This window comes from Lipophrys pholis, assembly GCF_963383615.2.
Source record: "Lipophrys pholis genome assembly, chromosome: 17".
Lineage (NCBI taxonomy): Eukaryota > Metazoa > Chordata > Actinopteri > Blenniiformes > Blenniidae > Lipophrys > Lipophrys pholis.
Window position 1 is genome coordinate 13,378,660 of NC_137643.1, and position 27,068 is coordinate 13,405,727.

The window sequence follows — 27,068 nt, forward strand, 5'->3', positions numbered from 1 at the left end:
AGCATTAGACAGTCAGCCATTAATAATAAAGATATCCCAGTAATAACCCCAGTGATATCTCACAAATCATTCATGGCAACACTATAGAAAAGTGCAAAGACATTCTGTTTGTCTGGCATGGTCAACTTTTCCTCCTCCGTCGCTGGATATAGTCCTTCTTACCCTCTTGCCTTTTGGCTCCATCCTCGCCTCCTCTGCTCCCTTCCTTGAGTAAGTGTGGCTGCACTTGTTCCTTCTTGCTGTGTTTCAATACTTGGTTAGTTTCCCTTGACCCCACATTGCCTCTCATACTTCCTTGTAGCAGTGGCTAATACAACTACTGCAAAATGAGAACAAGCGGAAACCGTGGCGAGACTTACCTAGAGGCCCTGCGGACACCTATTGCCAGGGATAATTGAAAAAGCGCTAGAGAAAGGGGAAAAAAAAACCAACCCCTCCCTGATTACCGCATAACTCTATTTCAATCCCCGCATTCCCTGCAGGGAGCAGATTGTTAATTAGGTTTTTCTCCTCATCTGTTATTTATGCATTCTGTCTGATGGTGGAAGGATGCCAGCGTGTGGGGTGGAGAAGCATCTGTACACACCAGAGTATGCGCTGTAACTGGACATTGTAGTAACTCATAGAGGGGGTGGACACGGCAGGTGACCTTTGTTATTGGCCTCTTGTGCTGTTCTTCTAAAGCTTTGAGATCGGTCTTCACGGTACGTTGTTCTTGTAATGTCAGTCAGGAGGCCATGGATGGAATTTGTGCTGCAGTTTTTCTTGCAGTCCTTCTGCGGTTTGCTAATACACTGGTAAATTACCTAGTTTAATTTTTTGGGGATGGGATGTCGGCTACTGTGCCAAGTAATGTAAAAAACTGACTGGCAGCCAAATGGTTGTAGAGCCAATGAGGATGGCAGCTCTGGTTTTGATTAAACCATTTAGAGACAACATGGAAAATATAGGCGCTTCAGTATAGTGTTGGCAAATGCCTTTTGCTCACTTGGTGGATCAATTTCATGCTAATGCTATTTTGTGAACAAATGTCTAACTTTTCTGCTGCGTTCCTATGGGATTGTGGCCATCTCTTGTTCAATGCTTAGTCTCAGTGTTTCATGTCTGCTCAAGAGGACAAATTAGGACGAGCAGTAAGTGCAGGCTTCGTCTGCATGTCTTTAGCATACTCATGAAAAAGAAATACATTTAATTTAGTCTGTGTCATAGCTCCAGAATCCTACTTACTGATCAGAAATAAGAGTGATGAGTTTAATTTTGTCATCCAAACCTTTCTGAATCTGCTGTTTGCATAGTTTGTCGTGAGCCATGTTGAGTCCTGGTGCTGCCCAACTTTCCTTGTTTGTTCCCCTTTGTTGGCTGTCCGCCATGCTGTAGTGACCAAGTCCACTTTACTCCTAAACACAGGTCTTGTGGGATGATTTATTTATTTTTTTCCTCTCCTGCACTCTTTCCAATACTGTTTATTTTGTTGTTTATCTCCCATTACGCTCCAATGTTTTATAATGAACAATGCCTCAGCTCGCCTTGGCCTCGGCTCCTCCTGTGGGCTTCCTCTGTAGGTCTGCCAGAAGTATAAAGCGTGGTCTCACTCTCTCCTGACCTGAGCCCGGCTTTGTGGACCCTTGGAAATGTTTCTCCTCTTGCCAGGAGCTGACATTGATCAGCTCGCTGACCTGCTGTTGAGCCAGCCTTCAAACTTTGTTGCTTATTTTCTTGTTTTGGTCTCCAGTCAGTTTTCCCTGCGCGACGGTGACGAGAACTTGACTTCTGATGTTGTAGCTGAGAATTCCTTCTGTTGTCAATGCTATGGCACATATCACCTCCTTGGACTCGGATACAGTAATGGAGACTGCAAATTGAAGTCCTCCTGTTGTTAAACTGGCTTGTCATGCTTGGATGCTAAACTCGAACACACACTGGTTCAGATCATTTCCTAATATTCTAGAAATCCTTGTATTTTTTTGTGCTCACAGCTTCCTTTAAACAATGTTTGAGAGTCTCTTAACTGACTCTCACTTGTTTACACCCACACAGGCAGACACAACAAGGGTTACAGTGCGTCAAGCCGTAATATGCATGCTCCTTTTCTTACACGGTGGCCTCAGTCTGCAGTCTCCTCGAAGTTTCTCTTCTTCTTCTTCCCATCCTCACTCTCTATCCGCAACTGAAGCCAACATGCTTAATTAGCAATTTGCTAAGGACACTCTCTCCCTTGAGCGACTGCAGGCTCACAAGGCACAACATAAGAGCAGGCTGACCTGAAAAAGACCCTGAGCAAAGCAGGGACACAAGCAGGGGAAACTGTGGAACTGAGGATGTTTATGAATGGGTGCAGCGCATGATTAGTCGAGTGGGAATTGAGGGAGTCGGGCGTCTGGGGATCAGCAAAATACTTGTAATTTCTTTAGCTGCTTCTCGGCTTTGGAGTTGAAAGTATTTCCCAAGAGGAGCAAAATCTCAGTGTGCTGAAGAGATGTGTAGGCTGTTTGTGTCTCTGACAGCACTTCACCCAGATGCACACACTCACACTCAGGCATGCCGTGAATGGACACTTCAAAATCAGAAGAGTAAAACTTTCCTACCTATTGTTTCAGTTTCATTGGTGTTTGTTTCTTATTCTGTTTAGAATGCAAAATAAGTATTAGTAGGTAAATAATACGCATGGATTATGCTGTGCCTCTGAGTGTGCGCTGAGAAATCCTGAAAGGGTTTCGTAAAACCAATCAATGCTTTTAAGATTACAGCATTCATTAATTTCTGGAGTGTCTCTGGTTCAGGGAGTGAGTATTGGAAATAATTTACGAGCATATTTTCCCTGTAATTTAACTCCCATACCCTTTGTTTATGCGATCACATTCGCTGACCAGCCCAGGATCCGTTGTCTTACCAAAGATTGAGTTACCAATAGATGACTTGACATATATCTGGCTTTTTAAGTCAAGCTTTGCACTCATTGTCTTGCGATCTATAGCTGTAGTTACCTCTAATACCTCCAATGACAAACGCATCAGTAGATGTCGCTAAACACTACATTCTTCTCACCTGGACCAAAGAAACTGAAATCAAAATTATTGTGCGTTGACTCTACATTTACTGTCAAAAATCTCCCTTTTCTTCTTCCACAGTGAGTTGAATTCCAAACTACAAGACACGCTGGAGCAAATAGAGGTATGTGTTTCCCTTTTCCATCCTTATTTCATTACTGGAGAGTAATATCAGTGAAAAGACTTTTAGCAGATTTTGTTTTTCTAAGCTTGTAATTTTGGAGGAGCTTTCATCCCAATGAAGCAATTTATGTTTTATTTTGGCATTTTGATAGTTTGGTTCTGTCATTCTGAGCCTGCCAAATATTGACACTTTCAGAAAGTCATTAATGTGTGTGTGCTGCCGCAGTAAATTATATCTGTTTCATCTCTTGCTGTGTCGTGATGCTTGCGTGTGATAAATGGTATGCAAAGCAATTTTCTCCACACCGCTGCCGCGCCGCTTGAGTAGATCAATTACTCACAGTTCTGTCCGGACACAGGAAAGCAGCGTGCATGTGTGCACACATATATGGGTGCTCGCCGAGGTGCTTGTTTGTTTACCAGTCAGCGTGAATGAGTGAATGAGTAATGCAAAATCTGCTCAAATCATAAAGGTAAACGCGTACACAAAGCAAAGTCCCACATCTCAGAAATCAGCCTGGGTTAATGGGTTTCCGTACATGCAGTTCACAGTCAGGTGCTTCTCCTACCACACTGCCTGGAGGGGAAAAAAAAAATCTCTTGTCTGGATTTGCATATTCTCTACCACCACACATCCACTGCACACCTTGAGGTTGACTGATTGTGTCAGGGTTGTTACACATTCCTGTCCTTTCTGGCTTCCCACGGACTTTCTATACCTCTCTTTTCATCTCTTTGTCAAAGACTTACACACACACACATATATACTCCCACATCCACATCCAATTACCTGCCCTTGGCCTTGTGTGATAGCTTTACATCTGCACATCTATAACTAAATCCCTGGTCTTAATGTTGATAATCCCTTGCTTTTTCACTTTCCCTCACTTTACCCCGTCTTTCCCTTTGTCATCTTTCTATTCCTGGCTTCAGGAGCAGCTCGATGTCGCCCTGTCGAAGACTTGCAAGCACTTTGATGTTGTGCACTACACCAAGGTCCAGCTGGCCTACTCGCTCCTGGGCAAAACGCAGGTCAGTTCTTTAGCCAGCATGACTCAAAGTGACAGGATGGGACGCCCCGCTTCTTCTTTTTCCGCACATGTCCTTTTGTTCGTCTCTCTGTTGTCTTGTGGGAGTTTTGAAGAGTACGTCAGTGTTTTTAATAGTATCCTCTTCACTTTTCATCTCCTCTTTAATTCTGCAACTTATGAGTAACGATTTAGTTAACAGGTTTCACATCCTTTGCTGGCTTTTTGAAGAATTAAAAAATAAATCACTCACAGTCAGACTGAGTAAACCATACTGAAAGCATGAAAATCTTTTTTTTTTTAAATTGATTTCCACTTCAGCTCCTCTTTTTCATTAAAAACCTTATATTACCACAGTGGCATGTTTTGACCCCAGTTGGTTCAGTATCTTTTGCTTGGATTAAAAAGAACTTGTGAATCTTCAAACCAGCAGAGCTACTAATGCTTTCAGGTTGCTTTCTTTGTTGTCAGTTAGCTGTCATCCACAAAAATCCTCTGGTGAAAGGAAGTATTAATATTGGTGCTGTCAAACCATTACGATTTTAAATCAGATCAGTCACAAGGTTGCCGGGAGTTAATTTCAATGAATCACGATTAAAGAGCGTTCATTAAATTTATATTAATTGCATTTCATTTGGCAGTAAACAGAGTTAAGAAAGAAGAGAATATGTACTTGTGTTTTCCCCAAGTTAGTAGTCTAAAAGGTTTTGAAATCATATCTTTAGTGTTAACCTGTTAATTTGACACAGAAACAAAAAGTATGTGTTTTCCACTCTCGCAGTCAGCAACTAATATCTTGCATCACTGTAATTAGCCATTGAAGCCATTGTTGGAGCTAATAGTTGTGCTGTCTTCCTCTTGACATTAAGAGGTTTGATCCTCGAGGAGGTGATGGAGCCATCAAGACTGGTTGTGGATGAGTCATGTTTTTACTGTGACTGTGATAATGAGCACTTTCAGGCACAAGAACAGACTGAGGAGTTGTTGAGTACGTTCAAACGCTGGCCTGCAGTGCTTATTATTGTTAGTAATATCTGTGTTTATGCTCTCATTCTTTATCTGAGTTTTGCATATGCTTTTGCTGTAGCACACACACACACAATCTCACACCTAATATACTGTAACATATCGGGTTCGTTTATGTGTTGTTTTTTTTTCTTCCTTAAGAACATGGTCTCTTGGCTGTCACAGCCGTTTTCTGGCTCTAATGTATTTCCCTTATTTCCCTCAACATAAATAGCCTGACATCCAGCGTGCTGTTCACTATTAATAAGGCAAAGCAGTTGCTGCACAAGGACTGATATCATTATTTCTGTGTATAGTGTTTATCACACAGAGGAAGTGAAACTCTCTCAGACGGAAGGATGGAGTGAGAAGAAATGTTTAAAGGATTTCTGTGGCAGGAGAGAGAGGCAGATTGAACAGGGGCAACACTATGTGGTCGCGAGCTTGTGGTACGACAATCTAATTGCACAGCAGCACGAGTAACGCCGGGCTGTGCTCAGAAGTGCTCGCGCTTCTCCTGCAACTCTGGTGTTCTCATTTCTCAAGGGTTCCAACGCAAGACATTGAGTGAGAGGATCAACGCGGAGAACGGGGCTAAATTTAACCCAACGTTGAAAGTGAATAGGGAATGACAGACTAAAATTGGAAAGTCGTGAGCAGATCTTTTTCCTCACTGAAGAACCTTGGGTATGGGGAAACATTTGGGCTTGATAACTCCACGTTTCTTCCGCAGTATCCCAGATGAACCAAACACTCCGGAGAGACTTTCATCTTTCACATTGCACAGAGGCCATCGCAGATTTTTTAAATGTGTTTTGAATGGGGAAGCCGATGTAAAATGAGGACACTTCCAAGACAATAAACCCTATCATCTCCCACTGATCTTAATGGAAATAATGACTCTGGTTTTCAGGGTGAATTACAATATTTTCATCTGCTTACAAAATGAAATCACTGATGAGTTATGACAAATAAAGTGACAATGAACTCATGCTTTCTTTAAACTGCCTTAATCGATAATATCCTCATAGCAATACCTCCTTACACGATGTGTAGTAAGAAGAAAGTGGTTGTAATAATTTCGCAGAAAATGTAACGTCTATTTAATTCCCTGTTTTTGCATTTAGAGACAGTAAATATGAACGTAAGCTGAACCAACTGATTAAAGTTTAAGACAATTTGCTGAAATTTGGAAATCTTACCGCACTTTTCCCACTGCATATATGTTTTATTATTTACAAGAGGTTGGAATAAATATCCGCAGAATGCATTCAGCTGGAAATAAAGACATTTTTAAGTGATGTTCAACATCCTGAGAGTAACCGTTTGTTTTTTCTTCACAGGCAGCTTTCTGTGAATATTTAGGAATTTGACAAAAAAGCTAGAGGTATTAGACATTCGATTATTATTGCTGAAAGTGAACCAAACTGGAGGATGATGAAAACATATGTTATAAATACTATGTGAATCTGTCATCTTTTGCAAATTTCTGTTGCATTCTTTTGTCTGCAAACAATTTTCAGTTCCTGGCAGGTTGGCAGTGACGTCTTGACATTACGGTTTTTCTCAAAGTGTTTCTGCTGTTTTCTGCAGACTGCGATGGACCAGTTGCACATGCACTTCACTCAGGCTATCCACAACACCGTGTTTCAAGTGGTGCTGGGATATGTGGAGCTGTGTGCTGGCAACGCCGATACCAAGTTTCAGAAGATGCAGTATAAAGATTTGTGCACGGTAAGGAGAAGGTTTACGCGTGCGTGTGTGTGTGTGTGTGTGTGTGTGTGTGTGTGTGTGTGTGTGTGTGTGTGTGTGTGTGTGTGTGTGTGTGTGTGTGTGTGTGTGTGTGTGTGTGTGTGTGTGTGTGTGTGTGTGTGTGTGTGTGTGTGTGTGTGTGTGTGTGTGTGTGTGTGTGTGTGTGTGTTTATCACTCTAACACTCATTCCGCCACAAGAGATTATAATTGGTTACATGTGGATGTGAAGACATTATAAGCCTTAATTTATTTTCAATAACTTTAATAAATCCAACAATTATTATATAGCCAAGTAAAAAAACTCCCCTTTTCATAACAAAGGAAATGGAGTGAAATGAAGTAAGCATAGGGGACGTGATTGAGAGGAATGAAAATTGTTATTACTTTACTAAGAGGTATAGTGTACTCTAGCATGTCACGGTGAGTTAATTAATCTTGCTCACAATATCGAGCCGGTGCTGTGCAGCCATTTTATACCGGGGTATAAGCTCTGTCTGTCTTTTCCTTACTCGGCAAATAGAAGTAAATCTTATTTACATGGCTAACAAACCATGACTTAACCCATTCATCATGCACTTGCTGGAATTGGGCTTTCCTCCCCCAGCGGATACGTTGCGGTTTGACCTCCAGCTCAGAGGGGCACTTAGAGGTATATGTGAAGGTCAGGCAAGCTGCATTGGCATTTCATTTTTGCGCTCCTTCTTGAACACTTTTTTTTTGCATTTTATGCATTTCTTTTGTTTAGAATGATGATGGCCTGCTGGGATGGATGTATATGTTATGGTCTTTACTTCTTACTTCCTTACCTTTCTGCTGTTTACTCCAATAATTAGTTGGGCTTTTTTCCCATCTAGCACACCTATCTGTTACATTTACTACAATCAGAGTCATGGATCAGAATTATGGTGTGCATGAAACTGTTCGCTAGTTACTGATGCATCTCAATATTTACTTGCCTTTTGATGGATTCCCTGTCAGCACGGCGTACCGGCTGGGTGACCCATCTACCACACGTATTGTACACATACTGTACACTCATTAAACTTAAGACCGGGGTTTTTCACTGTTTCAGTTGCAGCTATGTGAGCATGATTGATACAGCAGTGCACAGCTGAAACACAAGCACACTCTCAAATGAAACCACATGCAGTTGCATTGCATCAGTGACAGCATCTTTCGCTTGGCTGCAGTGGCTTTCATGGAAAAATCGAGGGCTTTGTTTTATGCCTAAAGAACTGGTATAGAATACAGAGTTTTGTGCATGTGGGTGTCCAAAGTGTAGTTTTACTTTTTCAGTGGGAGATAGACTCTGTGCAAAGTGATGCATGTTTTAAAGGAGCTGTGTACAATATATTTCCTTATTTATTCATGGATTCAAGTTTGACCTGAATGTGCAAGCACTTAGAATTACTTGGTAATTTCCTGTGTACAGCCTAATAAATGGTCCTTTAGTGCTTTGTGCAGAATGGGTATTCACTACATTGCAGTACCACAGTATTGGCAGTAACTACCAAAGGTAAGGACTAAGAACAGCTGCTCTGATACAAATAGACTATTACTGCGTAACGACTCGTATGTCTGCACTGAACAGTATCATCTGCTGTCTGATCCGGAGTAATTCTGATACTTATGTTCGAGGATCAGTGGAAAATTATGTTGTTATTTACCACATCTGTACTTTTAATAAACATCAATAAACTACCGTACTCTCGCAAACAGCTGGAAGCAAAAATGTTTAAAATGTAGCTTCTTTTCATTCTTAACACTTGTGTGCAACACTCCATGCAACACTCCGATGTGTCTGACTGTGTATTATTTTGACATTATGAGTTTGCAGCGGTTTGAAGGCAAATTTGCTACTTAAACTGATATATATATATATATATATATATCAACCATATGGAATAAATATATGCAGCTTTCCACCACTCATACAAAAGAAATATGTCCTTTCTGAGCATTTGAAATGTCTGTCAATGTAACTGCGGGATTTTCAGCATTGAGGCACTCGATGACTTGTTTCCAATGTCTCTCTGGCAGTATAAAGGATATTACCTGTGAGATGCCAAGGCTCAAGTCAGCGCAGTCAGAGAAATGTGCAGTTCTCTGCTACTAAAACAAATTTACTGAGTGAGACTTTGAAGTCTCCTTCAGTCTAGTGATTGCTTGTGCAAAAGCAAAATCCTGGTGTTTGTGGGGAAGAGCAAGCTTCTGACGTTTTTCCCCTGATAAATAAAGGTTAAGAAAATGTTACAGTCGCATCGCACCCTCTGAACTTTCAGCTTACTTATGCGCCTTAAAAATTCAGGGGAAATGGGAGCACTCAGAAAGGTCAGTTCTGATTGTGAAGGGGTCTTATTAATTTTACATCAACATCTCATCATTATTGGATAGCCTCACTCCTCATCAATTCCCTGGCCTGTCGGACTTTCCTCTGGTTTTAAATGGGAAAGTTCACTCCTCAAAATCTTAGAAGTCTCTTATAGGAGAAAGGATTATTGCTTAAGCTTATTATTCATTCACGTAATGTGTTGTCTGAACTGTACAGACCTGGGTTTTAAAAGCATGGAAGAATAAGCCTTGTTTTGGTGTATGCTGATGTCTTCGAGAAGGCGGTGACTTACTTCACTGTCCCAAAAAATGAGGAAAACTTACAAGACTTGGTTAGATTTATTATTAGATTTATTTTTTAAATCGCATACAATTCATGTAAAGACAAATTTCACATTGAAGCATTTCAGTGCTTTCGTCTCTTAACTACAGATTATGATGCTTCATCTGCTCACTTCTTCCCCAAACTCAACTGGACACACTCTATTGTGAGCTGCACTCATTGAACTATTCCGCTGCCAGATTACTCCATGAGTTTGGTTTTGAATTGTGTTAAACTCCCACACCGAGTTGTGAATGTTGGTTAAAAAGAAGAAAGAGGAAAATCGTTCTCAGTTTTTGTTCCTGCTTGTGCAGCAGGTCTATAAATTGCTGACCATGGTCATTGTTTGCAGGTTAATGAGTTTATGTCTTCCTCTATGAAAATGCGGTTGTGTAATTGTCTCTAAATCATGGAAAGCTGCATTCTCACGCATGTATTTAGTAGTTTGCATGGCATTTCTTTTGTCTGCACTTTTTCCCCAACACCCACACGCCACTGAAACGGTGGGCTCAGCACTTTGTGTTTTCGAACCCTTCTTGACACGGCTTGGCATGTGATGTGTGCATAATGATCGGTTACCGTCTTTAGACAATTATACGGCTTGTGGAAAACACACTCCAAGTGTGCCTCTTCTCGGCCCTTCTCATCGATGTTGTTAAAGAGGTATTCGGCAACAAGGCTGAAGGTTGGTTCAAACGGCAGCGTTTTTAAGTCACGGTTGAGGTTACCTCTTCTCATCAAGTCCCACCGTACGCCCTCTGCCCCAGTTGCCTGGCAACTTGGGTTGTACTTCGGTTCTATTTGCTGGTGCCAAACAAGTGATGTCGATGTGAAACAAGTTTCTTGAGAACCGGTTTATGAGCTTCCTGATCTGACTGCTGCTACCAGAGCTTCATTGAAATTCCAATTACATTTTTGTCTGTAGTCCTTCATCTTCTTTGTCTTTTTTTTTCTTATTTCCGATAGGGTACTTCACATCCATGAAAGGCAACTTTACAAAGGCATAAACTCAACAAAATCATCACAGATATATCGCCTCTTTCCTTCCACATTCCAAAAACATGCATGCCAGTCATGCAAGACAACCGCATTTTAAAGTCTCGATCAGATTAGTACTGAAAAATAATGAGAAAAAATGAGGAAAGCCAGTGAACACTGAAAAAAACAAAAAAAACAAAACTATTCCGAATGAAAACATTTTTTAATGGATTTTTTGTTATTATAATAAGAAACCAGATATTATTCATGATATAAAAAGACAGAAACTACATCTTTAGAATCCAAAGTGCTGATATGCTGCTGCACTGACTGTTACTGGTTTATTTTAAACCTATTGGATTTTTAAAAATGAATTGTCTTGACAAATCATTTAAATGTTCATACATGACATCTGTGGCATATCTGTGATCCATGAAGGGAAGCTCCCTGCTTCCAGGCGGTCAGTTATGCAGCTCTGCAGTTTGTGAACAGTGAAGATTGAAACTGAATTTGATGGTCAAAACCTCTTCGTGCTGGTCCTTCTGATGACACTCGCCCGGTCTAGAGTGTGATGTAACCTTCAAGCTGTTAACCAAGCCGATAAATGAAAGCTGTGGTTTGTGTCAAACTGGAGTTCTTGTCTGATCCCGCGTCTCTGAGCTTTTATTTTCTCACAACAACCTGCTTTCTAGGGAATGCAGGACTGAGAAAAAAATCGTGATTTTATCCAGTCAATCCACCTTGAATATGAACAAATAAAAAAAATATGTAAATGTACCAATATAAATCAATTTAAAATATAAACAAATACTTTTTATTTGAAAAACAAAAGAAGCAAATAAACAATTAAAACTGCTTTTGAATTGTAAATTTGTAAATCAGTTTCTGTTTTCATATCGCAAAAGAAAATGGTGATATTGTATAACATTTTACAGCAGTGGTCAGACCACAATAATCTGTCATTTCTGGAGATTTTGCACATTATGTGACAATGTTCATGCATGAAATGAGTTTGAGATTCTTTTTGCACAGGCCAGCTCCCGATGATACTGATTGTTGTTTTACATTCATAATATCAGAAGAGTTTGACTGTTTTATTTAGCCAAGGCCACATAACATTGTTTTTTTTCCAAGTATCAATATGGTTGATCAAGTTTTTTTTTTTTTTTCGTTTCCCCGTGCCCATGAGCTTAAGAGAATTACCATATTGAAAGCACAGAATAAGGGGTAATTAAGAAGCAGCAATGGGAATATATTTTTTTAACAATAGCTGCCAGGACATAAAAACTATTTGCAGTGGATAGCCAGTTGTCAATCTACTTTACATGGCCAGCTAAAAAGAAATTATCCTTGCAAATGTTTTTCCCTTAAAGCTTCTGGGACCTGCATCAGATGCAAAAGACTAATGGTGGGCAACTTAACTGTTGCTGTTTTGTATGCCGTCTATGCTGTTCACAATTGTTTTTCTCTTTGCAGTCATTAATGTGTTGGCAATTCAGTCTGTAATTACAATGTTTTTTGTGAAAAGTAGCAGGGGTCTACAAACACTTACTCATTATCATTTTTAAACAAAGTAAAGTCTGGCGGTTGTTGACAACACAGTTCGTTGTGGTTGTAATTAATTTGCTGAACATTTTGACAGAGCTCTGATGACTGTATACTGTGACTGGCTGCTTCTCTGACAGCTGGACTTTACTCTTTGAGGTACATTGAAGGACCGAAGGTGGTTGTAATATTAAGGCTGATCAGTTGAAGTAAATAATTATCAAAAATGCTCCACATTATTACGTAAGCCACACTATTGGCAAACTCCTTATTTATATTCTCATATGATCATTAAGCTGTAATTGATACTGTGAGGTGCACTGTAACTGTGTCAGAGAATGTGCACACACAATAAAGTTGCAATTTTATGAAAGCAATAACTCACTTGAGGCCCGAAGCGCACAATCATTTTATGAAAGCTGATGTGTCATCGCACAGAGTGATCATCTACCTCCACAGATATATCATGAGTGTACATCACTGTGCTTGTTACCCGGGTTGAGAACCCACATGGGTGGGATGATGCATTTATGAACTTCCCATAATTGCTTTCACCTAAACATTCAGTCAGCAGGTTGGAGATCTCCGAATAGGATTTATTCTTCAAGAAACAATGAAAAAATGTTCAGCAGCTGGGGAAGGGAATTCAAGACGAGATGAAAATGATATTGAAAATCAAGAAGTGGCGCTTACTGTAGAAGCTGTTTTTATTTGTTTGTACTTATGGGTCTGTATCTCCCTACCGAAAGGGAGCTATGAGGTGGTTCCTTAAAAGTACCTTAGATGTCCTCCGTGTTCTTTACTGTACAGCTGGAGAACCACACAGTGCAGCAGTAGGTCAGGAGGCTCTCTGTGGCCGACGAGGGAGTTTCAGTTGGTTTCCAGTCGATTGTTGTTGTGTGAATATGGCCGTAAACACTAGGTTTGCCATTAGTTGTGCTTTTAGGTAGTTTAAAATATTAAAGAGACTGCTAAAAGGTGCACTGTGCCGTGTACTAACAGAAGGATCAAATGACTCCATTCATACAGTAATGGAAGTGTTTTTCTTTTTATAATGAATACATAAAAACCTGAGCCAAACCGGTGTTCATCCATCTTCTTTGAATTTGGGATACCCTTAACTCTACAATGAATCTGCTCAAAGATGATCAGAGATACAGACAAACTGAGTTTCAAGTTGACTGTAATTTATGATTTTCAACTCATTAGAATGTGTACATCTGTGTGATTTTCAAATATCTGCCCTCAGTGTCCGTATCCCAGCAACATCCCCATTTTAATTGGTCCTCATATTAATTAACACTTTTATAAGATCAAAGTGTTTTGTCTGAACGCAGAAAATAAATGTTTTCCCACTGTCCTTGAAGGATTTTTATCACTATTCTTTAATTAGATATAATGATGCAGAAGCCAATTATTAATCTGCAGTGCAGTTTTAAGTTCTGCACAACTAACTCTAACTCTTGTTACTGTCTCCCTGTTGGCAGCATATCACTTTGGACAGCTACATTCCCTGCCTGACAGACCTGTGCAAAGCATTGTGGGAGGTGATGCTGAGCTACCACCGTACCATGCAGTGGCACGAAGAGCAGGACAAACAGGAGGCGGCATCCACTCCAGGTAGGAGTTCTCCTTCTTCTAATCCAAGTTTATATGCATTCGTCAACACAGAAATAACTGTTATATTTCTTTATAATAAGTCATAACTTTCAGGTTCCATTGAGGGGATAAGCTTCCTGCACAACATTCACTACTACAATTTCACACAAGCGAGGCTTTCTTCAAATGAACCCTTTATTTTCTACCTTTTCACCTTTTGAGTGTCTCTGTGTCAGGGTTGTTCATAAAACGGTGAATCTTTTCAAGCATTTGCTGGAGTGCCCGCAAATCTGTACCTACATCAGTCTGTACCTACAGTCTGATTTTGTAAAGATTGGGTTTACTGAGAGGAAGAATATGGTCTAAGAAAAGAGAGTAAAGTATCAAATATGTGCACTTGCTTCAGTGTGTTATGACACATGTTTTGCAACATTTTCTCATTGCCCTCTCGGTGTCGAGGTCCTGGGAGGCGGCAAGCAGCAAAATAATCACACTTGAAGTTCTTCCCCCAGCGACAGTACTCAGAGATGATGTCACAGCTCTGTGAGGATGCGCTAATGCTTTGTTTCAATGTTAACACCATCAAATTTAAACAAGATAGATGGTCTGTCCTAACTGTGGGAATACAAATGATATGTAAACATTATCTATTTATGTAATGGGATTAATCCGACCCATTTCAAGGATAAATATGTGCAGGGGTGACGAACCATGAATGATGCATTTTTGTCTTTATGGAAATGTGACTTGTATGACTTTGAGTTTGCACTATCTTCATGCTAATACAAGCAGGAATTTCCAATCCTAACTATAGCAGTTAATCCAGCTGTTTTTCAGGCCTTTCCACTTCCCATTGTCATCTCTTTGGAATATATTAGTTCTTAATTATTTCACGATAGTTACTTGCAGTACTCTCGTCTTTCAGACAGTACTTTCGGAAAATGAGTTGACCTATGCTTAACTTAAAGCCCATTAAGAGCAGCACATCTGTCCAAAGTCAGCCAGATGTGAACGCATGAGCCACAGGAAGCTCTGCACTTAAAACCGAATTTCTTCCGAATGTAAAAAAAAAAAAAAAAAGTACTCTGGTTTTTGGTATATAGCACGCTGTTTATATAATTTGTTTTGGCTAAGATGTAGACAGATATTCAATACAAACGGAGACCTGTCACATTAGCTTGTGCCTTGGCGCTCCAAGTTGAATGATAGCTTATTTCCTTTTCCCACACTGCACAGAATTCATTAGGTGATTGGATGAGAGGACAAAGGGTGTCCTGACTGGCTGCTGACAAGCTAACTTGTCACGATCCTTCATTAGAGGCCACCATCCTCAGAGGGGAAAGGACACACTGTCTTCCCCTCCATGAGGCACATCTATCATCTCCCTGTTTGATTGGCTGTCACCTCTGTCCCCCATGCAAAGGTGTCCTCGACCCCTGCTTTGTCCTATTTTTCACCTTTCATATAGTTGTGTGTGTATGTGGGAGGAGCGTCCATCAGATTAGAAATTCACCTTTGCCTGATCTGTTGAAGTTTAGTGACAGTGACCTCCCTCTCAAAGCAGAAACCATCAGTCATTCAGCCTCCGTGAAGAGTTCCTGCTCGCATTTTTGTGAGGCGCACGCACACACGCGCACGCACACACGCGCACGCTTCTATAGTGTGTCGGAGTAAATCACCAGTTTGCGTATTTTGCAACACATTCATTTAGAACATGAAGCTGATCTATGCTGAGTGTTGGGATATATTTAGACTGTGGGCTCTATTATGGGTGAAAATTGACTGTCACACTACATTACTATTCACAAACATGCCTTAATAACTGAAGTGGAGATCCAAGCTGTATCTGATAGCCTGGTTTCACGTGTAATTTCACTCATTTTGTATGCATACTTAATTAATTAATTACTTTCAATGATTGGAAGTGCTTGAATTATTCTCATCAAAAGTGGATTTCAACTGACCGGTAACTAGAAGCTATACATTAATGCAAATATATTCCTCAAGTTGTTCAGGATCTTTATGCTCAGAATGCCCCAAATCATACCTGATTAAATGATTTATACGTCTGTGGACTGTTGTGGCACAGTGGCAAGTGGTTAGCACTGTAAAATGGCTCAGGTTTAAATCCAGGATGGATTTTGCATGTTTTCAAAGTGCTTGTGTAGGTTTCCTCCCCCATCTCCCCATACAGAATATAACAGGTCTAAAAGATGGAGAGATGGGCACAGTATGAAGTGTCCTGAATTATAATCCTTTGAAATTAAGCTGGATTTAATAGCCAGGTGGTGTAGGATATTACTGTGTGGAGTTAATTGTGTTACTTTCTTTTTCCTTATTGTTCTGCTGGTTATTTTGCTCTCCTTTTTGTGAGAAACTATTAGACAATATGTAAATTTGATTTTATATTGTCACATGTCATACAAAGCATGCTCTTCATCAGTGTAAAATTTTCCTTTCTTGATGTTCAGTGTCTCCTTCACGTGTCCTCTACTTCAACTTCCTGCATTGCAGATGATAAAGATGGCCAGGGGCATGCCTCTTTGCCCGGTCAAGCCTCCTATGAGCTGGTGTCATTCTTAGATCAACATTTCACTTTTGGTTAAAAGTCATTGTGGTCTTCTCTGATAGGTGAATGTACATCAGGGCTGAGAGACGGACATGTGAGAGACCAACTCTTTGCTTTATCATTATCTTGAGATGAGAATCTCCTCTCACATGCGACCATGTGGGCACTGTATTGCTTTTGGCCAAATTAATGGACCAAACACTATAAAAAGGATCACAGGAGTTGAGGGAGTTGATTAAGGGAGATATATAACTTTATAACTCTTCATATAGTTCCTCTGTGTCTTGTCTTGTCATGTCCTGGTCAGTATCTGCATTAGAAACCGTGTGAAACAGAAGTTTGAAGAGTTTGATACCATCATTAGATCATCCTTATATTCTCCTATGGTCACCTTTTCCCTCCAACGTTCAAAATATGTTCTTAAAATGTCTCTAATACCAAATTGTTGATGGGAAAACACAGAAAACCTTGTGGCCAGGAGAATATTAATTGCTTACAATTATTAAGTGTCTCATGTCTTCATGTTGGCCATCGTTATGAAACGTACCCAGTTTCTGAATCTCATTCTCTTCATTCAGTTTTTTTCAACACAGAATGTTTTTTGCAAATGAAATTGCAGCAACATGACCATGGAGCAATTGAAGGTCTCACGGTGAGAAACATTGTGATCAGCTGATTTTACAGTGTGTGCACTGTGCACAGGTTGGGAGAAATTCTCCCACCACAACTATTTGCCATAGTTTTGGCACAATGCCATACTGACATTGACAGCAGCCCCATCTGTGCACACAGTGATCAACTTGGACCTCCACTGTCAAACCTGCATCCTGAAAAAGCTGCACAAGTCCCTCTGTGATTGGTATGATGCAGTCGGTCCACAGTTCAGTCAGACTGTGAAGCTCCGACCTCTCTGTTACTGGATGTAAATCCAGAAAACAGGAATTCAGCCAACTGTGTCATGTCCCCCCTTTATATGAACAATATGGCCCCACTGTATTTATTATCACCCCTTCATCAGCAGGATATCTTCAGTGTAGGGAGGCCAGGGATGTGCAAGTTTACTGTAGCTTTATGAAAGCACAGGAAAAAGAAAATATAACAATTGTGCCACTGTTTCTCACTGAGCTTGTTTCTTCTAGGCAAGCTTCTTTATTAGAAATGCCTTGAGTTTCCCAAACACAGGATGAGCAAAAATCTGTGAGCCTGTATAAAACACCCATGCTTTGTCAGACAGATGTGGATGTGAGCGGCTTTTCTTGCACCACATTGCAGTGCGTTTCTCATTAACTTCAAGCCATGGCACATCTTGAAGCCTGTTTTCAAAATCGACTCATGTGCACCCTTTCCGTCTATACGACACAAGCATGTCAAGTGTAAACATGAAGTAGTCCGTAGTTTTTGTTATACAGTGGAATATTCTGGCTTCAATTATGGTAGTACCAGACACAGTGTGTTGAACCGTATTATTTGCTGCTTTAGTTTCTGATTTATAAGCATGGGTCAAGGTTTTGATGGTGGTAGTTGGCATCCAGAAGGAGGACATGAGCAACAGTGTGGGATGTGGTCTTTTGAACTAGTTGGAGGCCAGATGTGCCGCTTAGCTCTGGATTATTTGCAGTGTTCTAACTGTGTACGCAGGCTGCTCCACCTGTGGGAGATGTCAATGTACGATGTATATAATATATAATGACAACAACTTTATATTTTTGCCATTGAAATCAATAAGATACCTTATCACAACCCCCAGGTATTCGGAAACACTTACATCTGTGGACTCATCAAGGAGGAGGCTGAATCTCTGGCTCCCCACATCTGCAACCAACTTCTTTCGAAAGTACTGGGCTAGAACACCATTAATCATTTCAGTACACGTTGTCCTGTGCATTTTCAAGTGAGTAGCAACAGTGGAGTCTGAGAACGCAGCTTTACATGCTTCCCCAATGTGATCACAAGCCAGCATGGAGCAGTGTTAAGCAATAGCTAGTGCAACATAGTGGCTTCAGCTGGGACTGCTGCAGGAGGGAGGGAGCTACTGTCAGACTGTCAGGTCTGTGACTGCTTCGGGACGGAGGAAGGGCTCACTGCAGGACCCGCTGCTCGTGGACGACAGTGGCTGCAGAACGATATGTGCTTTCACGTCAGAGTCGCCAAACACACTAGAAAGTCGCCAATAACACCAGAAAAAGTCGCTAGATTTTTCGCTAGTCGCTTTTCACAAAAAAAGTCACCACCGGGACCTGAACATTGGCCAGATTTAGCGAGTAAATCACCAAGTTGGCAACAGTGCAGGTTTAAACCCTGATGTGTAAAGTTGCCGCGTCACGATGTTCCCCATGGCTCACGTCCTTTTTTTCTTCTATGAATAACACAGTTCATCAACACAGCTCTGTCCCCGCGAATAATTTAAGTTTTCACTGGTGATACTGAATTTTAAAAGCATTCCAAACACGTTCCCTGGAGGTAGGCCTCAGAGATGAATCGGACCCCGTGTTTCATATAAACTCAAAGACCCATAAAAAGCATGAGGTTACAGCCACCAGCTGATGGGAAGGGATTCTAATCAGCCATGGTAGTAAAGAGCACAAGGATCCTTGCTGGCCTAAATCTTATTTGATATAATGCAATGAAAGTCTCATCCCCTTGTCTGCCAAACAATCTTGCTGGTCTGGTGCCCAAATCAAGCATTGCCCATTGTTAGCAGCAGGACCTCTCCCAGAGGATGTGAAACATTTAATCGACCCCGGACTATCTGTATACGGATCTGTTAGGCAAGAAGGCAAGATCAATCTTCAGCTATGATACAGTGAATGGTGAGTGATGCTGGGGCATGGTTGGTTTGGATAAGCTGACAAAATGATAACATATCTGAAATTGAATGGTTTTATATTTCACGTTTGACCAGTTTTGCTGGTATACCGTGTCATATGTTGAAATGTTTTCTCACTAGTCTGGATAATTTTCACCCGTGTCAACAGCGTAAAATGTAATTAAAAACAAGATGGAATTCATTTGCAATCGTAATGAACCTATATTATTCCCTACAGTACTTGAAAAACATATTTACTTCATGTAAAATATGAACTCATTTTGAATATGAAGGCATGGCACATCATGAAAGAATTCATGCACTTTGCAATCACATTATTCAAATTCAACTGTCTTTGTTTTCCATTTTCTTCCTTTGTTCTCAAGACAAAATTATTTACATTTTCTAGTCCATAGATGTAATGAGAATTATAGCTTTTAACTGATCAGTTTTTTATTAAAATGTTTAATTATGAGAACCCACTCATTTTCACAAACTGTTGTGTGATGTGCTGTTAAATACCATTTTCATGGTGGTTTCACATCGTTTCACACCTTTACTATTCTTGTTGTGAAAACAAGTAACATAGAGAAGGACCCTGTCCTGTTTATCAGCGGATAAATGAATTTCATTCGGCAGTATTCTGCATTTATTTGAAAACGTCAGGGTGACTTTGAAGGAAAGCAAAGTCGTTTGTGCCTCGATATAAGAAAAATATAGACAGAATTTGTTCCCATCTCACTTGTTTTCCCAAAGTTTTGTGCTGAACCCCTGTCAAGGTTCACATTATGCATCAAACTAAGGATGGATTCTAAGTACGTATTGCAAATGGCTATAAATTGAGTTGCTTTTTTCCTTTTTTCTTTTTTAAATTTACATGTTTACGCATAGAAGAAAAACCTACTAACCTCTGTATTTAAATGGTAAATTAGCATAATTACTGAAGTATTAAAGAAGATGATGTTCAGACTGTTTACTTGGATTTGATTTTAATCACTGAAAACACATCATAACAAAATTATATAATTACAAAACCTTGACGGTTTTTGGTAGTAAAAATTGGAAAAGGAAAAGGGGCTTCATGATGATGAAGGGAATTAATCAGCTTGATAAGCTATTTATTTTTTTTTATCCAAATGACCGTTTTGAAAATGTACTTAAATGAGTAGTTGTCCAATAAAAGGGCACAGAGCAATGTGTTTGGATTATATGTCATTGATGTGATACATAGAGGTGCAGCTGTTAACACCACTTCATCATCAGCGTACCTCTTCACTTCAATGTGTCTATTCTGTTTTGTGATTCTCAGGAAATTTAAAGCCGCTCTGTAGATACGGACTTTTGGATTTTATGCTTCAGTAGGGGTGGCAGATGCATGGTGTGAGTGTCTGAGTGGGAAAGGGCAAGAGCCCCGCGGATTTATTTGTTATCAATAACCCTGGAAGCCTTTATATCAGGAAGCGCTGACAAAGTATATGTGTGTCACATTGACGTCATCTTATACATCCTAAATAATCGCCAAAATTTAAATGATGATGAGCTATCGAATGGTCTAATTCCAAAATCTGGTTCCACAGAGTTCAGTCTTTTCACACCATTTAAGCTTTCATTTTCCAACATGCATAATGCATTTTGAAACGGCTCTGACTGTGCTTTATGGAGGCTGTAAGGTCAGATGGTATTGCAATAATTGCAGGGTCCTGTGCTTAGAATAACAGGATGACTTTAGTCAACTTTGAAGATTTCAACAGAGTTTCCATACTCGATGGGAAAGTAAAGACGTGTAAGGTTAGTCAAACCCTTGATTCATCTAAACTCGTCGGAATTTCATCATGCATCGCTGAACGATTCGTGATTTCCATATTTTCAGACTGCTGAGAGCGATCAAATGAGGTCAATGATCAGTAAAATCCTTTTATAAGCTAACACACTTTAAGACGGCCTGTATGTGTTTTCAAATGTCAATGAGGGTATCGTACCCTGCAACGCGAGGAATCATTCTTTTGTAAACACACCTTTTGGCTTCGTTGAAAAGCCCGTTCAGACACGACAGGAAACATCAGATTTATTTGAGCTTTTTTCAGGTAAACGGCGATGTGTTTGAAACCTCGGGGTTGCTGCCTACATTGTCTGCGTCACATGGAGAAGAACAAACACTGAAGGAGGAGATTGTGAGCAGATGATGGAGAAAGAACCACATCTGAGAGTCTGACAGTGATCGGGACTCCAACACCTTAGTTAACTGTCCTCAAACGTCAGTCCGACCTCTCCTGTAGGAATACGTGACCTCTGCTCTTGTCAGATGCTGACAGTCAACCGCAGCAGGCACACAGTCTGCAGCTGAGAGTGAAGCGCTTTCAACAATCCTGAAACGGCTGAGATCTGTTGATCAGAGACACTTTCTTGTTCATTTCACAATACACCTGAGGAATGTTTTTATTCTGTTCCATCAACAATAACAGAAGTCTTTGCTTGGGTTCAGATGCAGCCCCATCTTGCCTCATTGTGCAAACATTCATTTTCAAAAAATGTAATTAATTTCTTTCAATCTGAAAGCAGGTCAGACAATTGGTAAATAAAAATTGCATAACAAAAGGTTGTTTTATTGTTGTTTTTATGAGCTTTTGAGTTCATTTGTTTGTCTTCTTTTCTTTTTTTTTTTGAAGATGGTGCCGCTGCAGCCGGGCCTGATGAGGTGTTGGTAGACCGCAGTTATGTAAAGAAGAAGCTGGAGCATGGGCTGACTCGAATCTGGCAGGTTTGTAGAGAAGAGACTTGCTTCTGTTACTTTTCTAACCTTTATACCCTCAATTCTTTGAACTTCTACTTCTGTCTGGGTTGCCCAATCATAAGATGCCCTCCCAGAAATCACAGTTTCTTCCATTTCTCTCCTCAGGATGTTCAGTTAAAAGTGAAAGCTTACATCCTGGGAACAGACATGTCCAACTTCAAATACGACGATTTCATTGTGGTACTGGACGTCATCAGCAGGTACACCTCAGGATCAGAGCCGGCGGCTCATTCTTACATATATAAGAAGTGAACCAATGTGACTCATTCTCTCGCTCTCAGTCCTTTTCCATCTGGTCCTTGTTTTTGCTTTTAATAATTGGTCAGTGTTCATTTCCATAGTATGGCCAGTATGCATTTACCCACTTTCTAATCATGTCGAATCAGGCAAACCCACAAAAAAACTAACATGCATACTCATAATGACAGAAACCTGCTATTAGTCTTCATGTCTTCAAGGGAATTGAAACTTTAATGTCATTTTTGTTCTTACTGATTGCATGAATCCTTTATTAAGAAATTACAGTTCTCTATTCTAATTTAAACTAAGAAAACCTTTACTTTACTAGTGTAACCTGTGCGTTACTGCATCGAACAAAGACCGTCTCAAATTGAAATATGCTTCCTTTTTTTTTAAGTTCCTTTTTACCTGGATCTCTGGACGGAGACATGTCTTGTTGTTGAGCTCATGAAACTATTGTCTCCTTGTGCCTGTGACTATCTGTGCATACTTGAGATAAAATCATGTTTGAATATAGCGAAACAGCTGTTTACCTACCCAGCCGCAGCAAGTTAAACAGCTTAAAATTGTGTCCAAATGTGAGAATACATCATTTTAATTGCATACTTAAGATGCAGAGTGGCATGGCCTCTCCCGTTCACTCCGAACTGTACATTGTTTTGTTTCCTGATTGGCAAGCTAATGTTAGTGGAGGAAGAATGTTTACTTTATGTGTCTCAGCTGGCAGATTCACACTTCTTCCACAGGCTTTCAATATTTGGAAGATTAATGCCAGTTTTTTGATTAAGCAAAAAAAAGGGTATATACCGTACAGGTGCATTTCATAGTGTCTACAAAACTCAGTCAGGTCATTATCCCAATAATAACTTGCAGTGGCGGCATCCGTTTTTGCATGTGTGACTGTAAAATCAATTCAGTTCAACTCAGTTAAACTGAAATAGTGCAAATACAACATGGCCATTTCATATCACAGAAGATAAACGCAACAATCCCACCAGACGACGAGGGGATGGGATTGAAAGAAATCTCAGCAAAACCCAGACTCGGAGGTACTTTATTCCTGTTGTATCTACTCGGGGTTAGGGGATAGTGAGAAAGAAAAGAATATGACAGACAGAATTTTTTTTTTTCGAGTTACCTGAACTAGCTGTAACTGCATGCTTTCTCAAACGGGGAAGTTTTAAGACTTAAAAGTAGAGACAGTCATCCTTCCTAATTAAAACTTGGTTCCAAAGGGCGAACTGATAGCAGTCCGTGTCAGATTACATGGGTCGCTTATGAAGTTATTGCAATATTCAATGTAATCTTAGCGAGTTTTCACAACATATGCTGTTCTCTAAGCAAACTGGGATTTGAAACTGGGTTGCCAATAGTCAAGGTGAAGACCCAGCCCTATGTGTCATCACGACTGTAGTTTCAGTTATTTTCACGCACAGTTTCCATGGAATAACTAAAACTATAACATTCAATTTGCAAAAGACTTATGCAGCTTCAATAAACTGCTCAAACCTACAAAAATAAAAGATAACAAAAACTACTTCTTGGGAGAAAAGCGATTTCTTCAGCCAGACAGAAGTAGGTCTTTTATTGGGCTTGGCGGTAAAGGCCAACTGCCTATTGTTTGCTGACGATTCCTCCTCCTCAGCCAATGAGGGACCTGCAACAGCAACGGTACTCACATCAGGACTAAACCCAAACAGGCACCCTGCTCCTACTCCGGGGCTATCACAAGCACTAAGAGTGGCTTCAGAAGTTCAATAGGCACTTCACTGACTCCTTCTCACTATCAGATAACTGGTCAAGTGACACAGAGCCTTTTTTGTCACTGCTGTTTGTGATTGATTTGTTTTGCTTATTGTAGCTTTTAAGGCGACATAAGCTGTAAAACACAATCCTTTGGGCGGGGTCGAGTCTCTTTCCCTAAGAGGTTTAATTTTGCTGCAGGTTTAGTCGTATATCTCCTTCATGTTTCCGCACCGTGTTTCTATTTGTGATCACACATTCCTCTGAATCGTCTCTTGTCAGGTTAATGCAAGTGGGTGAGGAATTCTGTGGCAGCAAATCAGAAGTCCTGCAGGAGTCCATCAAACGGCAAAGTATCAACTACTTTAAAAACTATCACAGGTCAGTTGCTTCTCTTGGATCATGTGATACTTTTTTCATTCCAGATTCTAGTTCACAAAGTGATGAGCATGCTACACGGTTGATGAGGCTGATTCTTAGTTATTTTTGCTTGAGAGAACCTTTACACACAGTCATGACTGACTGTCTCCATCACTTTGTTCCCAGTGTAACTGTCTCCTGGAGTCGATGTGTAATTACACGGCAACACTCACTGAGCTGGAAATGCATTTACATAACCCCCTGCCAAACTCATTAATATGTATTTTCTTTTCTGCACAGACAGTGCCAGATCATCAGGAATGATTTGCATTGATCACTGCTAATGTTAGCTGTCAAGAGTCATTGATGGGATGTTTAAATAGTAGAGGTCAGTGAGCTTTCATAAATGGCAATAATGGAAGACAATGAGACATAAAGAGGTACAGCTTTAGGTTAGGAGTGGTTAGAAGGAAGTGACACTCGTCCGGATGTGAAAAGAGAGAGCAACAAAACAAGAATTGACACGATATTGAGAGGAAGAGGAGTTGGACATCAGCAGCACTATGGCGACTCTCAGGCATACACAGATTAGTACCACTCATCTAATCGGCATTTAATGTGCTTTCAGTTTAATTTATTCCACAAGAAAATAGCAATCTGTGAACTTGCTGTCGGTTAGAAGTACACTGGCTCATCAACAAGGGGGTAATGTTGGCCTGCAGAGCGTAGAATGACATTGTCAGGGGCAAAATGATAGGAATGCCAAAGAGCTTCACCTCTTTTTGTACCTCATTTTCTGCGATTAATTAAAATGCTTTCACAAATTAAATGTGTTTAATTATCACCGTGTTCAGTTTGGGAAACGTCACTGGAGGAAATGAAGCTAACCTCTGCAGGCTGATATTTGACCTTGTGTACTCCGTGTCAATTGAGTTTTACTTGTGCCTGTTCTTGTTCAGTGATCTTTCGCTTCTTATTATTCAAACACCAGACAGGAAACAAGGGATTCTCCAGTTTTTTGAAGCTGACATTTCACACAGAAAGACCTTAAATTGACCCAGCAGGTGCTTTGACCTGTGATCACAGTTGGCAGTGGGGTGTGAGTGTGTGCATGTGCCTGTACGTGTGTGACACACACCTTCCTCCTCCTCATCGAATGTCAGTGACCTTTACAGGCTCTATCAATGTTGGTGTTTTTTGTCAGTATTCTTCTTTTGGCGTAAAGAAGAGACCAAATATGTGACTTTTAATGCAGAAACATTTTGTCTTTTCTAACTTTTTGTTCTTTTCACGATCCCTCAGGGCGCGACTGGAAGAGCTGAGGATGTTTCTGGAAAATGAAACTTGGGAACTGTGTCCAGTCAAGTCGAACTTTAACATCGCCCAGCTCCACGTGAGTAAGAAACGCACCGCCGAGGCGAGAAGGTGAAGCCATGAGGCTTTTGTTCGATCTGCCACTGTCACTTGGTGTGCATCTCACCAATGTGGAATTTGCATAAGGATATGAAACACAAGGCTCAATGACTTGTGGGCGTGAGTTTGAGCATCTGTGCATGCAAGTGTGTAAAGTTCACTGCATATTACATAACACAGAGATAAAAGACTCTTGTCCCTCGTGGGATTCGTGCTGGAGGATTTTATTCCCCATACTCGTGAGAAAGAGTCAAAAAAATAAAACCTGGGATAATGGAGCTTCATGTCGAGCATATAGCTAAAGTATCTCACACAGTTGTGTTTTATAACCAATTCAAAGTAGAGATTTTTATTGCGCGCACAACAAGCTGCGCAGCACACCTTAAGCAGAAACAGCGATGCATAAAGAGACGTGTCAAAAAGACAGATGGAGTTAATTCATTTTCATCACTTTCTCATCATCTCTGTTTTGCTTGGGCACACGCTGCAGTAAACAAACATGCCAAAAATCTTGATAATAAATCAGCTGGCATGGGAATTGTCTTTACGTCGACATAATTTTGCTGCCAGTGTATTGTAGGACCTCCCAAGCAAACCAGTCCACATAGAATGTGGTTCTCATTGTTTTCTTTTAGTTTTTTTTTTTATCAAAAGTTTGCCCCAACCATAAACAGCTTGTGAGGGAAGAAAAAAACTATGATAAGAAGCAAATTGTCTTGCAAACAAATGATTACTGTGGTGCTTTTGCCTTCAAGAAATGTTAATTACCGTTATACATCTCTCTATATTCAAAGCTCATGAATGCCTGGAGTGCATTTTATTTTATTTTATACTTACACATGTTTGATTTATTTCAGCCAGCTTTAATTAATTAGAAGTTATGCTGGATATCATTGCATCTTTATTTGTCTATCATCTTTAAGATCGTAAAATAACTCCCAGTGCTTAACAGGTCATTGACAAAAATGCCAAATTTAGTATATCTGAATACACTTAGACATAATATTATGACCATCTGACTGGCCTGCAGCTATGCAGCTGTATACACAACAAACAATGATGGACTGACCATGAGAACCAGCATTATTTCTGAAGCCAGTACGGCTATAGTATCTATTGTAGATTTTGTTTCCCACATGCATCCATGAGCCTTTGCCGTCTGTGATGGTGTTGCTGGTGTAAACAGCTGACAAGAGCTGTAGTTTTGTTTAGTTTTTTTCTTCAAAATGCTCTGACCCCACTCTGCTCAAACTCGTTTAACTGGGCCCATTTTCCCAGCTTTTAACACATCAACTTTTACGTCAAAATGTTCAATTTCTACTTTCTTATATCCCGCAATAATAGGTGCCATGATTCTAAGAAGTGAATCAGCTTTATCCCTTTCTCCCATCAGTGGTCATAATCTTATGATTGAT

The 27,068-nt window shown here is 40.2% G+C and overlaps 1 protein-coding gene across 2 annotated transcripts in view; it reads left to right on the forward strand.

Moving 5' to 3' along the window:
- The window catches only part of vps50 (VPS50 subunit of EARP/GARPII complex), a 90,598-nt gene that overhangs the window by 26,859 nt on the left and 36,671 nt on the right, over positions 1-27,068 (forward strand). For both annotated transcript variants that reach the window (XM_080484502.1, XM_080484503.1), the window contains exons 10-17: positions 3,129-3,171; positions 4,104-4,202; positions 6,797-6,937; positions 13,620-13,752; positions 21,773-21,864; positions 22,003-22,097; positions 24,163-24,261; positions 25,543-25,633. In XM_080484502.1, the coding sequence (XP_080340628.1) occupies positions 3,129-3,171; positions 4,104-4,202; positions 6,797-6,937; positions 13,620-13,752; positions 21,773-21,864; positions 22,003-22,097; positions 24,163-24,261; positions 25,543-25,633 (793 nt within the window). The remainder of the gene's footprint in view (positions 1-3,128; positions 3,172-4,103; positions 4,203-6,796; positions 6,938-13,619; positions 13,753-21,772; positions 21,865-22,002; positions 22,098-24,162; positions 24,262-25,542; positions 25,634-27,068) is intronic.